This window comes from Marmota flaviventris, chromosome 14 (genome assembly GCF_047511675.1).
Source record: "Marmota flaviventris isolate mMarFla1 chromosome 14, mMarFla1.hap1, whole genome shotgun sequence".
Lineage (NCBI taxonomy): Eukaryota > Metazoa > Chordata > Mammalia > Rodentia > Sciuridae > Marmota > Marmota flaviventris.
The window spans coordinates 87794079-87812347 of NC_092511.1; the positions used below are offsets into that span (position 1 = coordinate 87794079).

The 18269-nt window shown below is 41.6% G+C and overlaps 1 protein-coding gene across 5 annotated transcripts in view; it reads right to left on the bottom strand.

Annotated features, from left to right (window-relative positions):
- Nucleotides 1-18269, bottom strand: part of Vwa3b (von Willebrand factor A domain containing 3B) — a 191529-nt gene that overhangs the window by 96346 nt on the left and 76914 nt on the right. For all 5 annotated transcript variants that reach the window (XM_071601860.1, XM_071601861.1, XM_027950669.2 and 2 more), the window contains one exon: nt 14558-14712. In XM_071601860.1, the coding sequence (XP_071457961.1) occupies nt 14558-14712 (155 nt within the window). The remainder of the gene's footprint in view (nt 1-14557; nt 14713-18269) is intronic.

Here is an 18269-nt window from a genome sequence, read left to right on the forward strand (position 1 = left end):
TCTTCCTTACAATGGAATGATGCTCTTCAGTGGCCAGAGCTGTGGGATACATTGTCTACACCCAATCTTCAGTGAATGGATACTTTGAAGTTTTTCTGTAGAAAATCCTCCATTTGGGCCAGCTGCCTTTCCAACCCCCTCCACTGACCCTCATTCTTCCAAGTAAAACAGAACTAAGAAATCAGTAGGAAGAAAACTAAACCCAACGTGGGAGCTAAAGCCAAGAGGAAATTCCTACTAGTCACCTGATACATTGGGACCCTCAGCTATGAATTCAGACCATTTGTTCTTCTAATCCTGCTAACTACCATCAAGATGGTAGAGCAGAATATGCCTGATGTTTCTAAGGAGCTTATGGACAGTATCAGGCAGCTCAGGGCCCCGTAACAACCAAGCCCCAGGTAGCTGTGTGAGTGGGACTGCTATTGTAGCCCCTCATGGGATGTTACTGAAGTTCAAGGCTGCCAGGAAAACCTGGAAGGTCAGGATTAGGGAAGGAGGGGAGAGAAAAGACCTGAAACCATTCAGAGTTCAGCAAGACCTAAGCAACCAGAATCTGTAGGGAGAAATATTGAAGAGGCCGTCACTGCACAGAAGCTTAGAAAGAGGGAGAGCGTTGAGGTCATGGGGAGAGACAGAGAGAAACATGCTCCAGAGATCTGCAGAAAAGTGGCCTCCAGATTTTGGCTAAGAGCTGGGGAAGGAACTACTGAAGCCAGGGAACCAATCACTGGGAAGGAGGAAGTGGCCCAACTCCTCAGAGCTCACACAGGTTAGGAAGAAAGCACCTTCCAACCAGCAGAGGGGCCGTTTAAGCCTCCTTAATGCAGGGAGAATCAAGGGGAGCCCTCAAAGGGCATTAGCTTGTCACAGGACCAAATGAGCCCTGGAATAAACTCTGGACCTATGCTAACAAAAGTCAGGGTCTTGCTGATTCCAAGTAACTGAACCACATCACAGAACAGTCATAAAAATACAGTGGCCAGGCACTGTGGCGCTCTCCTGTAATCTCTGTGACTCGGGAGGTTGAGGCAGGAGGATCAAAACCAGCCTCAGCAAATTAGCAAGGCCCTAAGCAATTAAGGGAGACTGTCTCAAAATAAAAAATAAAAAGGGCTAGGGATGTGGCTCAGTGGTTAAGCATCCCTGGGTTCAATCCCTGGTACCAAGAAACAAAACAAAACAAACAAACAATAACAAACTCGTGAAATCCAGCTCCCAACAAGGTTTAATTCAAAATTTCGGGTATCCAATAAAAAATTAACAGAACAGAGAAACAGGAATATATGATTCATGATAGAAGAAAAAGTGATCAATAGAAACAGACCCCAAAAGAACATACCCAATGGAATTGGCTACACGCCATTAGAGATGTAATTCATGTGTTCAAGAAGGAGAAGTAGGAACAGAAATAGAGAAATGGAAGACATAAAAAAGATCCAAGTGGAATTTCCAGAGGGACACAATATCTGAAATGAAAAATATGCAGCAAAATATTAACAATACATTAAAAGTCGGAGAAGAAAAGATCAGGGAAAGATTTTTTCAAAGAAATAGCCATAGGAATAATTTGAAATGCAACCAAGAAAAAAAGATTTTAACACTTTCACAGAGAATAAATGGCCCATAGAACAATATCTAGGCACCTAAGATATATGTAATTAGAGCCTCTGAGGCCAATATACAACATTAGAGTCTGTGAAGGACAGGATAAGGAGAAAAAAATATTTGAAGAAAATATAGTCAAGAGCTTAGAGAAAACATGGCAGCAGGAAGGGAGTGAGCTGCCCTGCGCCCTGGGCTGCCGCGCCCGCAGATCTCGCCTAGTTGGAATACTCCATCTCTGAGAGTGTTAGAGGACCCTGTCCAGCTGTTCTCTATAGAAATCACCAGTTCTGTGACCCCGCGCAAGGCTCAGGGCCTCAGCATTCGAGCAGGACCCAAAGCCTGAAGTTCCAGCCCACACAAGGCTCCGCAAGCATCCTAGCAGAATCACCCATGAACACATCTGCAGGTCGCCAAGACTTCACTCCACTCCCACACAAGTCACTCAGCTGCTACCTACCCACAGCATAATGCCATCGCCCGCTCTCCCCACCTCACCAGGCTCCCCCCACCTCACCAGGCTCCCCCCACCTCACCAGGCTCCCCCCACCTCACCAGGCTCCTCCCACCTCACCAGGCTCCTCCCACCCCACCAGACACCCAGGCACTGAAAGCAGATCACCACCATCTTGACTCAACAGTCTCTCTGTATTAGGTGGGGGCCACTCCCAGATCAGATCTCCAGCGGCCAGGTACCAGGTTTCCAACCTCCCCCCATCCCCAGCAGCGGAAACCCAACATAGTAGGTGCCCAACACAGGTGTGCAGTGCGACCTGGGAACCACCCATGGGAGCCCCAGGGTGAGAGTGTCCTCAATTGGGAACTGACTGCTAGGGGAGAGGGAGAGACCAGGAACTGGGAAATCTCCAGACAAGAGAGGGAAATAGTGCAGGGCGCTCAGGTCATAGGAGCGAGCGGTCCCAAAAAGAGACAAGTGAGGTGCAGTCTTTCTGCAGGGATTGGCGGGTGCCACTCCTAGCATCCAGGCACCCTGCGCCAGGACCAGTCTTCCCACCCTGGTTACCTCCACCATCCAGAGGGCAGAGACACCAGCTTACAACAGACGACCCCACCTACTGGATGAGAAGCAGGAAAGATACGGATTTCTAAAGCTAGCTACAACCCTGGCGTCTCCCTTCAAGTTTTTTGTTTGTTTGTTCTCTTCTACCCCTCTATCCTTCAGCCCTCACATCCCCAACATATGTGAAACCAAGAACTTTGCATGAAATAGGACTTTGAGGACTGAGTCATCTGAATAATATAATATAGAGGTGTTGTATATGCCCCTTTTTTTCTTTTCCTTTTTATTCTTTCATTTTTCTTTCCCCCTCCAAATTTTACTGTTTTAACATCTGTATTTTTCTAAATACACATGTGTATTTGTTTTATGTACTCTACTGTCTTCCCATGTACTTGTCTACCCTGAATTACTTCCTGTCTATTCTCTTGCTAAGAACCCTCTTCATTAGATTTCTCCTTCACATTCCTAATATATATTAATTCTATGTCCTCACATCCTACCTCTCAACATATCGTCCTATGCCCTACCCCCAGTTTATTGTCCACCATCACAAACTGTAAACCTTTTTACAAAACTACTGATTATATCTTCGATAATAATTGAATCCAACATTTCTGTACATTGAGACTAAACTGTAAATGTCTTAATAACAACAAACTGTTCATAGGTGGAATATTGTTGATATTGGGATCTGTTAACATTGTCCTTCCCCACAAAGGAGAGGTCTTGGAACCCTACAAGAGCACTACAAACCTATAGGGTAAAAACAATAACAACCCAGACCCACAGAGCTGAAAAGGAAGACACACAAGCAACATGAAAAGACAAGGGAAGAAAGTGCCCCAAACAAATCAAGACACCACATCATTAGAATCATTGGCAGCCACAGCAGAAGAAATGACAGAAGGAGTTCAGGATGTACATGGTTAAAATGTTCTGTAAACTCAAGGAAGATATAAGAGAGCAAAAACAGACAGTGAAAGATCATTTCGACAAGGAGCTATATAAACAAATCCAGGAAGCAAACGATCACCTCAACAGGGAGATAGAGGTTCTAAAAACAAAATTAAAAAAAAAAAAAAACAGAAATCCTTGAAATGAAAGAAACAATAAACCAAATTAAAAGCTCAAATGAAAGCATCACCAACACAGTAGACCACTTGGAAGATAGGACATGAGACAATGAAGACAAAATATATAATCTTGAAAAGAACATAGACCACACAGTGATAATGGTAAGAAACCATGAGCAGAACATTCAAGAAATATGGATAGCATAAAAAGACCAAATTTAAGAGTTATTGGGATAGAGGAAGACATAGAGGTCCAAACCAAAGGAATGAACAATTTATTCAATGAAATAGTATAAGAAAACTTTCCAAACATGAAGAATGAATTAGAAATCCAAATTCAAGAAGCCTACAGGATGCCGAATGTACAAAATCACAACTGATCTACACCAAGGCACATTATAATGAAAATGCCCAATACACAGAATAAGGAGAGAATTTTAAAAGCCACAAGAGAAAGAAATCAGATTACATATAGGGGAAAACCAAGTAGGATAACGGCAGATTTTTCAACACAGACCCTAAAAGCTAGAAGATCCTGGAACAACATAACATATATCAAGCTCTGAAAGAAAATGGGTGCCAACCAAGAATCTTGTATCCATCAAAATTAAGCTTTAGGCTTGAAGATGAAATAAAAACCTTCCATGATAAACAAAAGTTAAAAGAATGTATAGCTAGAAAAATCAAAACCACCCTAAGATACCATCTCACTCCAGTAAGATTGGCAGCCATTATGAAGTCAAACAACAACAAGTGCTGGCAAGGATGTGGGGAAAAGGGTACACTTGTACACTGCTGGTGGGACTGCAAATTGGTGCAGCCAATTTGGAAAGCAGTATGGAGATTTCTTGGAAAGCTGGGAATGGAACCACCATTTGACCCAGCTATTCCCCTTCTCGGTCTATTCCCTAAAGACCTAAAAAGAGCATGCTACAGGGACACTGCTACATCGATGTTCATAGCAGCACAATTCACAATAGCAAGACTGTGGAACCAACCTAGATGCCCTTCAATAGACGAATGGATAAAAAAAATGTGGCAGTTATACACAATGGAATATTACTCTGCATTAAAAAATGACAAAATCATAGAATTTGCAGGGAAATGGATGGCATTAGAACAGATTATGTTAAGTGAAGCTAGCCAATCCCTAAAAAACAAATGCCAAATGTTTTCTTTGATATAAGGAGAGTAACTAAGAACAGAGTTGGGAGGAAGAGCATGAGAAGAAGATTAACATTAAACAGGGGTGAGAGGTGGGAGGGAAAAGGAAAGAGAAGGGAAATTGCATGGAAATGGAAGGAGACCCTCATGGTTATACAAAATTACATACAAGAGGAAGTGGGGGGAAAAAAAACAAGGGGGAGAAATGAATTACAGTAGATGGGGTAGAGAGAGAAGATGGGAGGGGAGGGGATGGGGGATAGTAGAGGATAGGAAAGGCAGCAGAATACAACAGACACTAGTATGGCAATATGTAAAACAGTGGATGTGTAACCGATGTGATGCTGCAATCTGTATACGGGGTAAAAATGGGAGTTCATAACCCACTTGAATCAAAGTGTGAAATATGATTTGTCAAGAACTATGTAATGTTTTGAACAACCAACAATAAAAATTTTTAAAAAATAAAAATAAATAAAAATTTTAAAAAAAGAAAGAAAACCAACACTATAAAACATTCTTGGAAAAATATTCCATGAAGAGGAAACAAAAAACAACAATGAAAATCAGCAGAGGAAGGTAGTACACTAAATGAAAAACTATTCAAAGGAGAAAATACACCAAGTCAACCAAGTCAAGTTAAATAACAATAATAAACAATTATGGCTGGGAATACAAACCATGTCTCAATAGTAACCCTGAATAGCTTAAACTCACCAATCAAAAGATATAGGCCAGCAGATTGGATTAAAAAAGACCCAACAATATGCTGCCTCCAGGAGACTCATCTGATAAGAAAAGACATACACAGACTGAAGGTGAAAGGTTGGGACAAATCATACCATTCACATGGACGGCGGAAGCAAGCAGGGGTTTCCATTCTTGTATGAAATAAAGTAGATTTCAAGCCAAAGTCAATCAAAAGGGATAAAATGGACATTACATACTGCTCAAGGGAACCATACACCAACAAGACATGACAATCATAAGTATACATGCTCCAAACAATGGTGTAGCTATGTTCATCAAACAAATTCTTCCAAGTTCATGAGTCAAATTGATCACAACACAATAATCATGGGTTACTTTAACACACCTCTCTCACCACTGGATAGATATTCAAAACAAAAGTTGAATAAAGAAACTATAGAACTCAATAATAAGATCAATAACTTAGACTTAACTGACATATATAGAATGTTTTCACCTGCATCAAGCAAATATACTTTCTTCTTAGCAGCACATGGATCCATCTCTAAAATAGACCACATACTATGCCACAAAACAACTCTTAGCAAATACAAAAAAGTAGAGATACTACCATGTATTTTATCAGACCATAATGGATTGAAATTGGAAATCAATGACAAAATAAAAAATAAAAATTACTCCAACACCTGGCGACTAAAAAATATGCTAGTGAATGAACAATAAGTTACAGAAGACATCAAAGAGGAGATTAAAAAATTCTTAGAGGTAAATGAGAACATAGACACAACATATCGAAATCTCTGGGACACTATGAAAGCAGTTCTAAGAGGAAAGTTCATTACATGGAGTTCATTCCTTAAAAGAAGAAAAAGTCAACAAATAAATGACCTACTTTACCTCTCAAAGCCCTAGAAAAAGAAGAACAAATCAACATCAAAAGCAATAGAAGGCAAGAAATAATTAAAATTAGAGCTGAAATCAATGAAACCAAACCAAAACAAACAATTGAAAAAATTGGCAAAACAAAAAGTTGGTTCTTTGAAAAAATAAGAAAAATTGATAGACTCTTAGCTATGCTAATGAAGAGAGGGAGAGAGAGAACTCAAATTACCAGCATACATGATGAAAAAGGTAATATCACAATAAACACTACAGAAATACAGAGGATAATTAGAAAGTATTTTGAAAACTTATACTCCAATAATATAGAAGATATTGAAGGCATTGACGAATTTCTTAACTCATACGACTTGCCCAGATTGAATCAGGAAGATATACACAATTTAAGCAGACCAATATCAAGTGATGAAATAGAAGACGCCATCAGAAGCCTACCAACCAAGAAAAGCCCAAGAACAGATGGTTACACAGCCGAGTTCTACAAGACCTTTAAAGAAGAACTAATACCAATGCACTTCAATTTATTTCAGGAAATAAAAAAAGAGGCAGCACTTCCAAACTCATTCTATGAGGCCAATATCACCCTGATACCAAAACCAAGCAAAGAAACATCAAAGAAAGAAAACTTTAGACCAATATCTCTAATGAACATAGATGCAAAAATTCTCAATAAAATTCTGGCAAATTGAATACAAAAACATATCAAAAAGATTATGCCCCATGATCAAGTGGGATTCATCCCAGGGATGCAAGGTTGGTTCAACATAAGGAAATCAACAAACGTAATTCATCACATCAATAGACTCAAAGATGAGAATCATACGATCATCTCAATAGATGCAGAAAAAGCATTTGACAAAATACAGCACCCCTTCATGTTCAAAACACTAGAAAAACTAGGGATAACAGGAACATATCTCAACATCATAAAGGCTATCTACGCTAAGCCCCAGGCCAACATCATTCTAAATGGAGAAAAATTGAAGGCATTCCCTCTAAAAACTGGAACAAGACAGGGATACCCTCTTTCCTCACTTCTATTTAACATAGTCCTTGAAACACTAGCCAGAGCAATTAGACAAAAGAAATTAAAGGGATACGTATAGGAAAAGAAGAACTTAAATTAGCACTATTTGATGGCAATATGATTTTATACCTAGAAGACCCAAAAAGCTCCACCAGAAAACTTCTAGAACTAGTAAATTAATTCAGCAAAGTAGCAGGTTTTAAAATCATAAATCAAATGCATTTCTGTATATCAGTGACAAATCCTCTGAGAGGGAAATGAGGAAAACTACCCCATTTTAGAATCAAAAAATAAAATAAAATACTTAGGAATCAACTTAATGAAAGAGGTGAAAGGTCTATACAATGAAAACTACAGAATCCTAAAGAAAGAAATCAAAGAAGACCTTATAAGATGGAAAGATCTACCTTGCTCTTGGATAGGCAGAATTAATATTATTAAAATGACCATACTACCAAAAGAACTATACAGATTTAATGCAATTCCAATCAAAATCCTAATGGCATTCCTCATAGAAATAGAAAAAGCAATCATGAAATTCATCTGGAAAAAATCAGAGAACCCAGAATAGCTAAAGCAATCCTTAGCAGGAAGAGTGTAGCAGGTGGCATCACTATACCAGACCTTAAACTATACTACAGAGCAATAGTAACAAAAACAGCATGGTGTTGGCACCAAAACAGACTGGTAGACCAATGGCACAGAATAGAGGACATACATTGGAGAAAAGATAGTCTCTTCAACAAATGGTGCTGGGAAAACTGGAAATCCATATGCAACAAAATGAAATTAAACCCCTATCTCTCACCATACACAAAACTCAACTCAAAGTGGATCAAGGACCTAGGCATTAAACCAGAGACCCTGCATCTAATAGAAGAAAAAGTAGGCCCTAATATCCATCATGTGGGATTAGGCCCCAACTTCCTTAATAAGACTCCTATAGCACAAGAATTAAAACCAAGAATCAATAAATGGGATGGACTCAAACTAAAAAGTTTCTTCTCAGCAAAAGAAACAATCTGTGAGGTGAACAGAGAGCCTACATCTTGGAAGCAAATTTTTACCCCTCACACATCAGACACAGCGCTAATCTCTAGGGTATATAAAGAACTCAAAAAGCTAAACACCAAAAAAACAAATCAATCAATAAATGGGCCAAGGACATGAACAGACACTGCTCAGAAGATGATATTCAATCAACAAATATATGGAAAAATGTTCATTATCTCTGGCAATTAGAGAAATGCAAATCAAAACTACTCTAAGATACTACCTCACTCCAGTCATAAAGGCAGCCATTATGAAGACAAACAACAATAAGTGTTGGTGAGGATGTGGGGGAAAAGGCACACTCATACATTGCTGGTGAGACTGCAAATTGGTGCAGCCAATATGGAAAGCAGTATGGAGATTCCTTGGAAAACTTGGAATGGAACCACCATTTGACCCAGCTATCCCACTCCTCAATCTCTACCCAAAGGAGTTAAAAACAGCATACTACAGGGACACAGCCACATCAATGTTTATAGCAGCACAATTCACAATAGCTAAACTGTGGAACCAACCTAAATGCCCTTCAATAGATGAATGGATTAAAAAATGTGGCATAGGGGCTGGGATTGTGGCTCAGTGGTAGAGCACTCGCCTCACACGTTCGAGACTCTGGGTTCGATCCTCAGCACCATATGCAAAAATAAACAAGTGAAATAAAGGTGTTGTGTCCAACTACAACTAAAAAATAAATATTAAAAAATGTGGCATATATACTCAATGGAATATTACTTAGCAATAAAAGAGAATAAAATCCTGGCATTTGCAGGTAAATGGATGCAGTAGGAGAAGATAATGCTAAGTGAAGGTAGCCAATCCCCCCAAAAACAAATGCTGAATGTTTTCTATGATATAAGGTGACTGACCCATAGTGGGATAGGGATGGAGAGCATGGGAGGAATAGATGAACGCTAGATAGGGCAGAGGGGTGGGAGGGGAAGGGAGGGGCCAGGGGGTTAGCAATGATGGTGGAATGTGATGGACATCATTATACAAAGTACATGTATGAAGACATGAATTGGTGTGAACATACTTTATATACAAATCGTGCTCTATACGTGTAATAAGAATTGTAATGCATTCCGCTGTCATGTATTTAAAAAATAAAAGCAATTAAAAACAAAAGAAGAAATATGGTCAAAATGCTTCTGATTTCGATTGAAATGATATATCTACAGACCCAAGAGGATCAAATAACCCAAAGAAAAGGGACATGAAGAAAATCACGCCAGAGTACATCATAACAAAACTGATGAAATCCAGTGACAAAGAGAAAAATCACATAAGCAGCCAGCGACAGAAAAGTACACTTTACATGGAGAGGAAGAGACCCGAGAATAGCAAGAGCCTTCTAATCATAAATCATGCGAGCCAAGCCAGGAGACAAGAGAGGGGGGATCTTTAAAGTGTCAAAAGATAAAATTTTAAAGCTAGAAGTCTATACTTAGCAAAAATGTCTTTCAAAATGTAAAGGTAAATCTGAGAGTTTTTCAGACTTAAACAGCTGAGACAACTCACCACTAGCAGAAGATTCATTACTCACACTCCAGGAAATGTGCTAATGGAATTCCTTCAGGAAGAAATAAAATGATGCCAAGCGGATTCTGGATCCAAAGGAAGGAAAACAGAGCAACAGAAATATCCAAGTATGTGGATAAATGTAAAATATGTGTATTCTGGTATTTAATCCAGTTAGAAGACAGTGGGCCATTTGTAAAGCATTGTGGGGTTTATGGCATGTGCAGAAGTAAAGTAGAGAAGGGGCTGAGGATGTAGCTCAGGGGTAGAGCTCTTGCCTGGCGAGTGTGAGGCCCTGGGTTCAATCCCCAGCACCGGGAAGAAAAAAAGAATTAAAGAAGAGGTAAGTGAAAGTTGCAAGATTCTTATACATGAAGTAGTGTGATGTTATCTGAAGACAGACTGTGATAAATTAAGAATGCATATTGTATTGTAAATGCCAACTATTTATATGTATCAAAACAAAGAGATGGGGTTAGTAAGATAATAGTGGAGATAAAAATGGAACCATAAAAAATAAACAAAAGAAAGGGAAAAAAAGAAGAAGAAGAAGAAGAGGAGAAGGGATAAACATTAAATAAACAGCAAGATGCCTGATTTAAATCCAACCAAATCACTAATCATATTAAATGTAAATGATCACAACACTCCAGTTCAAAGGCAAAACTTTCCAGACTTATTTAAAAACGATATTCATACATATTCTGTCTACAAGAAACCCAGGTAAACATAAGACAGACAGTTAAAGGTAAAGGAAAAGGAAGAAGATAAACTATGTAGACAATAATCAAAAGCAAGCTGAAGTAAGTGAAGTGGTACATGCCTGTAATCCCAGCAGCTCAGGAGGCTGAGACAGGAGGATCACAAGTTCAAAGTCAGACTCAGCTGATAGACCCAACCTGATCTTTTCTTAAAATTGGGAGCAATCTCGCCACAAAGCCATGAAAATATAATTTTGGCTTTACTATAAATTACTGCAAATTCTGAATCTGCTCGGAATGCCTGCCCGTGCCTTGAACTCACCCATGCCTGGCTCTCTGACCAGAGAGCAGCCCTCTCTGAAACTTTAGTGACACCTCATAAATATTGGCCTTCCCTGGCCAGACAACGACCCTCTTTGAGGCTCTAATGGTCCTCATAAATTCTGATGTTGGGGCCAGCAAAAAATGTAAACTACCATTAGTGTGATGCTCGTCAAAGTTCTGTTATCTGTAATCCCTTTGTGTAACTTTCTGGGCTATAAAGCTGGGCTGCAGAAAGCTGGGGTGCTGTCTAGTTCCCGCTGTTTGGGGAGGGAGAGGCAGCCCAGCCGGTCGAAATAATAAGCTTGCTTTAATTTGATTTTAATTGGAGTCAGTGGTCTTTTCTTGCGTCCTGGTCTAACACAGCAACTCAGTGAGGCTCTAAGCAGCTCAGCCAGACCCTGTCTCTACATAAAATATAAAAAAGGGCCGGGGATGTGGCTCAGTGGTTAAGTGACCCCGGGTTCAATCCAAAAGAATTTAACAATCCTCAAGATGCTAGGCCCGTTAACAGAGCTTCAAGGTAGGGAAAGTGTGGACAGAAATGAAAGGAGTGGGTGAATCTGAAATTACAGCTGGAGATTTCAACCCTGTTTTCTCAATAATTTATAGAACAAAGAGAAGATCAGTACAATATGGAATCCCTTGAACAACATAGCTGCCCAGCTCCAGTTGGGTGATGTTTACAGCACACTCCACCCAACAGAAGCAGAAACTTTTTTTTCATATTCCAGCTCACCAAAACAGCTCCCAATAAATGTATAAGAGTCGAAATCATACAGTATTTCTCTATCTACAATGAAATTAATATGGAAATCAATAACAAAAAAATATATATAAGGAAAATTCACAAAGGTTTGGAAAGTAAACAACACATTTGTAAATACCCCGTTGGCCAAAGAAGTAATGACAGGAGAAATTAGCAAACATTCTGAAGAGACTCAAAATGAAGTACATCCCAGCAGCTCGGGAGGCTGAGGCAGGAGGATCACGAGTTTCAAAGCCAGCCTCAGCAACTTAGCAAGACCCTGTCTCAAAAAATATATATAAAATAAAAATAAAAAGGGCTGTGGATGTGGCTCAGTGGTTAAGAGCCCTGGATTCAATCCCACTACAAAAAAAAAAAAAGAAAAGAAAAGAAAAGAAAATGAAATACAACATATCAAAATCCATGAGCAGCAACTACAGAAGTATCCAGAGGGAGATTTATAAAATCAAAAACTTGTTCTGTAAGTAATAAAGAAATAAAGGTCTTATATCAGGGACCTAAGAATCTATTTTAAGAAATAAACTCAATGAGAAAAAAGGAAATCATAAAGAGTAGAATTCAATGAAATATTATACACAATATATTATATATTATACATGATACAATACTACATAATATATGTTATAATACATGTTATATTTTATATTACATATAATTTTATATGTTTTATGTGTATATGTATGTGTGTATATGTGTGTACATATGTGTGTGTGGTTGTGTATAGATACACATAAAATCAGTGAAAACAAAAAGCTGGTTCTTTGAAAAGATCAATAAAATGGATAACCTTCAGCCGGGCATATTAGAAAACAAAGTGACCTCAGTTGTCAACATCAGGTCCATGTGGCGTGCATAGGTTATATGTAAATACTACGCATCTTATGTAAGGAACTTGTGCATTTGTGAATTTTGGTCTCCATGGTGGGTACTGCAACCAATCTCCTGACTGAGGGCTGACTATATTATGTGTCAGTAGTATGAGTGCTTAGGCACATGATCTTAGTTGCCCCCCCCAGATGGCCCTATGGAATAGGAACTTTTATGCTTGGGCAGCTGAAGCTCAGGGAGGGATGTCTCTGATCTCAAGTCACAGATCTGTGAGTGGCTGAGCCAGGTGCCATGCTTAGATTTGTGTGCTGGTCCTGGCTGGACTGCTCCCCAGCTGTGTTGGCAGCAAGCCTCATGACTCTGTACTGTCGTAGTGTGGATTGGCACTGCTTTCTTCCTTCTCATTTTCCCTCTTTTCTCTTGTTATCATTGCAAAATGATTCCCATCATCTTGGCTGACAACCAAAAGGAAGTGCTGTTACATCGATATAAAGGATGTGAAAAATAAAATAGTAAAAACTCAGTGTTACTCAGCTCTAAAAAAAAAAAAAAGAAAGAAATCGAATGCCTCGTTTAAAACCTTCTCACAAAGAAGAAAACTTCCGGCTCAGACGGCTTCAGAAGCAAATTCTGCCAAACATGTACAAGGAAGACGATACCCAGTCTTCACAATGTCTTCCAGAAAGTAGAGGAAGAAAGAACTTCCCGACAATCCTTGACATCTGTGGGGAGGAGAAGGACAAAGGGACCCAGAGGCCCTGGTGGTGTCCCTCCCAGATCTGCAGCTCAGGCTACTCCCCGCAGGGAGTCAGCTCTAGACCCTGAGCAGAGGCAGCTGCAGACATGGGGCTGCTGGGTAGGAGTGATCCACCACGGCCTGGGTTTTGAAAGGCTGCACTCTGCGGGTGAAGGCCCGGTAGGTGGGTGCCTGCAGCCTAAGGGTGCCTAACAGAAAGCTCAGGAGGAGGGAGGCATCTCGTGTTCAAGTGGCTATTGCGGGCTGGTACTAGTTAAAACTCATTAGATTTAGCATCTTAACTAATCCATAGAACAAATTTATGAATGGCATTACTGTCCCCACTTGATAAATGAGGAACCTGATACCCGAAGACATTAACTAACTCCTCTAGGGTCACACAGCAAGTGGCAGAGCTGAGATTACAATCCAGCTCCCTCAGATCTCAGATCCCACGCGTCTAAATGCATTTGGTCTTCGGGGTCTAACACTATCCCCTGTTCCCTGGGAGGTGAAGGCATTCAGGCAGATCATCCTCCCGGGGGCTCCCCCCTGGGGCTGCAGCATGAACACCATCAGATTTTAAGAACCCACCCACACCGAGAGGGATGACAGGAAGTTACTTTTAGTTGATTTTTATATACACATTTCAACTGCTTTCTAAGATTGCCCAATGTTGCAACAGGTACAATGAAATGCTTTTGAAAGAGAACATTCAAGAGTCGAAGGCAAGGGAAATGTGGTATGCAATATACCTGTGGCCCCCAAACTCAGGGCATAGCCTCCTGCAGCGACTCAAAGCATGACCACTGTGAACCACACCTCTGGTCTTCATAAGAACCTGCACTGGCACCAAGGCAGGATGGAACTGGAATCCACAGATGTCCCCTTGCTGTCAGCAAGGCCATCATGAACCAGGGGACAAGCCACCTCGACTTAACAATGTTTAATGGCTACTTCATCTTTTTTTTTTTCTTTCTTTCTTTTTTTTGGTACCAGGGATTGAAGCCAGAGGCTCTTAACCACTGAGCCACATCCTCAGCCCTTTTATATATTTTATTTAGACACAGGGTCTCACTAAGTTGCTGAGGCTGGCTTTGAACTTGTGAACCTCCTGGGAACACACCAACCTCCTCCGGATCCTGGCCAGCACTGTGTGGACTCTGTCACTGTACCACCTGAACTTCTCCTTGGTGATGTTGACGTGGACCAAGCTCCCATCCTTCCAGGCAGCGTGGATGAAATTGTTGCAGTATTTTGCATGGACTGTCTTCTTCTTGCTCTCCTAAGGTAGGGGCAAGGACAGAAACCACTCAGAAACCATTCAGAGAAGAAAGGTCCCCAGGATGATACCTCTACCTCTGCCTTATTGAAATGGCCCTTTGTACTCATCCCCACCATCAAATCATTCAATCATTAATTCACATATACACGCCCTTGGGCCTGCTCCACAGGGTGCTAAGTGTCATGCACAGTGGTCAGAAAGACATGCATGGTCCCATCTGTGCCCCAGAGGAGCCAATGATTCCAGCAGGAGGGAGACAGTACACACACACACACACACACACAGAGAGAGAGAGAGAGAGAGAGAGAGAATAGAGAAAGTGAGAGAACAGTACAGATTATTAGATAACCCAGGACCTGGTACTGGGTTGAGACAGAGGGGAACTAAGAAAATCTCAACAAAGAAGAAAGCTCACAGTGTGCCGGAGGGCCAGGGAGACCATGCTGAAGGAGGTGGGGCTTGAGAGTCCCCCCAAAACCTCTTTCCATGTCTGCTCCCAGCCACCAATGAAGCCAGGGAGCCAAGAACCCCCTCCCACATCTAGTGCCCTAGATGGGACATACAGACCTGGCTCAAGGACAGAGGTTCCCACAAGGACTGCTCTCATCAGTGACATGATCTGTCCCTACTCCATGCCAGGTACCAGGAATACAATGCACATCAAAGACCCCTGAACTTGCCCGCATGGAGCTCACACTAGCAGGGGAGGAGCCAGATCATGAGCCAAGCAGAATGTGGTAGGTCAGAAGATGCCCAGGGTTTGGGAGAAAAATATGGTAGGGAAGGAGAAGAGAGATTGCCAGGCCAGAGGGCAGAGGGCAGGACAGGTTAAAACTGCGGGGAAAAACTTCATGGAGAAGGTGAAATAGGAGCAAAGACCTGAAGGAGCCAGGCAGCCACAGGCAGGCCCGGGGGGAGTTGGAGAGCTGAGTTTGCCTGGCGTGTTTGTGGGATCTTGGGAAGACCAGCGTAGCCAGAGAGAGTGGGCAAGGGAAGAAAGTGTGAGACGAAGGTGGAAATGCACAAGGAAAAGGGCCAGGGAGCCGACTCCAGAAAGCCTGGTGGCTGATGGAGAGGACGGAGAGGACGCTGGCTGACTCTCTGAGTGAAAGGGGAGCCCCTCCAGATGGGAGTGGGTCCAGGAGGGCACTGGAGGAGAATGGAAGGGGAGGAGAGAGGGCGTGTCTACAAGTCCTTTGAGGAACTGAATTCTAAAGAGAAGCCAAGGAATGAAACAAATGAAGCAAAACCAGAAGCAAATATGAGTTCAATTAAAAAACAAAACAAAACAGAAACTGGCCCAAGATGGGAGTTTATGCATGGGGAAATAACAACAATGGGGACAGGAGCAGTTTACCAAATGCAGATCTGCTGATGGAAAGCTCTAGAGACAGGGCATTATTGCTGTGAAGCCGAAAGAGGAGAACGAATGAACGAGGGCAGAGAGAGACCAGCGAAGAGGTGAGGGAGTCCCAGCCATTGCCAGCCAGTCCCCTCCACAGAGGCCCACATCAGCCTGGCTGCCCAATCTTGTCCTGGCACCTCCAGAACCACGGATGAAATAAAGATTTCCTCTTTATAAGTTAAAAATAATGATTAAAAAAAAAGATGAGGGAGTGGGACAATTGTCCTTGTCCCTTAGAGACAGACAAAGGAGAGAAGAAAAGAAACAGAGGCAGAGCCCACTGGGCAGACACAGCTTCTATCTGCCTTATCCACATCCCAATTTTAGGGTTGAATTCATTTTGGGGACTCGTAGTCTAAATACTAGAAGTAGAACTATCCTTTTTCCCCCCAATACAACATCATTATGTGTGGATATTTTCCAAAATCGGTGTTTGCGGAAAAGAAGAGCTATACTATATCATTCTCAACCTTTGCCATGTTATTATTAGCACAAAAAAAAATTGAGGCAAAAGACCCCTTTTATAAGGCAAATTCTTCAAGCTGACCCCCTAAAATGTCATTTAAATGGTCAAGAAACAGTAAGGAAGAAATCGGTCCTAGAGCTAGCTCTGGGCCTAACACGTGGTCACGGCTCATGGCTGACCACAGCCAAATCAACAGGGATTAATAGTTTTTAAATATCCAGGGTCTAATGTATTTCTAAAATGGAAATTTAGTTATGTATGATTTCCTGATCATTACTGACTGACTAATGTCTATTAAACTGGAAAACTGTGCTGGGGCGGTGGAGTGGGGGGGGACACAAATGAGATCTTCCCTGCACGGCAGCAATGACTCTGCATCCTAGGATATGCCAGGAAACAGGTCTTGCATTCTGCATTTTTCTAATTCAATTGCATTCTGCATTTTTCTAATTCAATTGCATTCTGCATTTTTCTAATTTAAACTTTATATTTTTCTCCTGCAGTTTGTTGTAAGCACGCGGCAGCAAGAGGACAAGGACACAACTTGGTGAGGCTGAAGCGGCTAGAGGGAAACAGCCCTTCCCGGGGCCCAGTGGTCAGCCACACAAGACACATCAAAGAGACAGGAGTCTCCCCTGCCTGGATCTATGTAGGTCTCAGTGGTGACCCTGATGTCAAGCGGAGCCTCCATACTGTGTTTGAGGAGGGCTTTGGTTCCCTCCCCACTTGGCTCCGTGGAGCTGAGTATCCAGCAGGTCTGCTCTGGTTGGCATTTTGACTCTCACCTCTTGGTGTGGACCTGGGACTTCACCACCTCCTAAAATGGCTTTTCTCAGGTTTTAAGAATCTGGAAGGCTCAATTTATCCTGATTTTCTTTCATATTGGGACACTTCTTAAGTCTTTCTGTACTTCTAAACTTTTGATCTCAAGTCTTTTGGTTCCTTTTCTACATGTGGCTATTTCTCAAAGTGCAGTCCCTGGTCTAGTGGCTTCAGGGTCCTCTGGGGACTGTCACTTGCAAGGTTTGAATATGGCTCATCCCCACCACGTTGAGACTTGGTCCCCAATGTGGCGGTGTAGGGAGGTGGGGGCCTCTAAGAGGAGATGACGTTGTTAAGAGAGATTGGGTTTTTCTTGTGGGATTAACTCTCTGAGAACTGGGTTATTTACCCCTAGAGTGGATTGTCATAAAGAGGCAGCTACCCCTCAGTCTCTCAAATGGGTGCTTTTACACCTGCACCCACTTTCCTTCTTTTCTGCCATGAATTGACACAGCGTGAGGACCTCACCAGAAACCAAGCAGGTGCCAGCACCATGCTCTTTGATCTGAAGAACTGTAAGATAAATAAACTTTTTTCTTTATAAATTTCTCGGCCTCAGGTATTTGGTAACACAAAACAAGTGAAGACATTGTTGATGCAAATCCTGGGGCTCCACTCAGACCTACTGGCTCCTGTGTGTGATGCTAGAGCGTGGAAACCACTGTGAACGAGATGATCCTTCCACTGGGAGCCAGAGTCAGGCACCGTGAGAAGCTCTGTTTCCATGAGAACCACTCAGCACCATGGAACTACAGCTTTCAACGTTCTCAAAACACACTCATCTGGGGCCACAACCCTTTGGAGAAAGTGATTTTATATTTACTGGGAATCCATTATGTGCTGGCTGGTAGTCACAGGAATAAT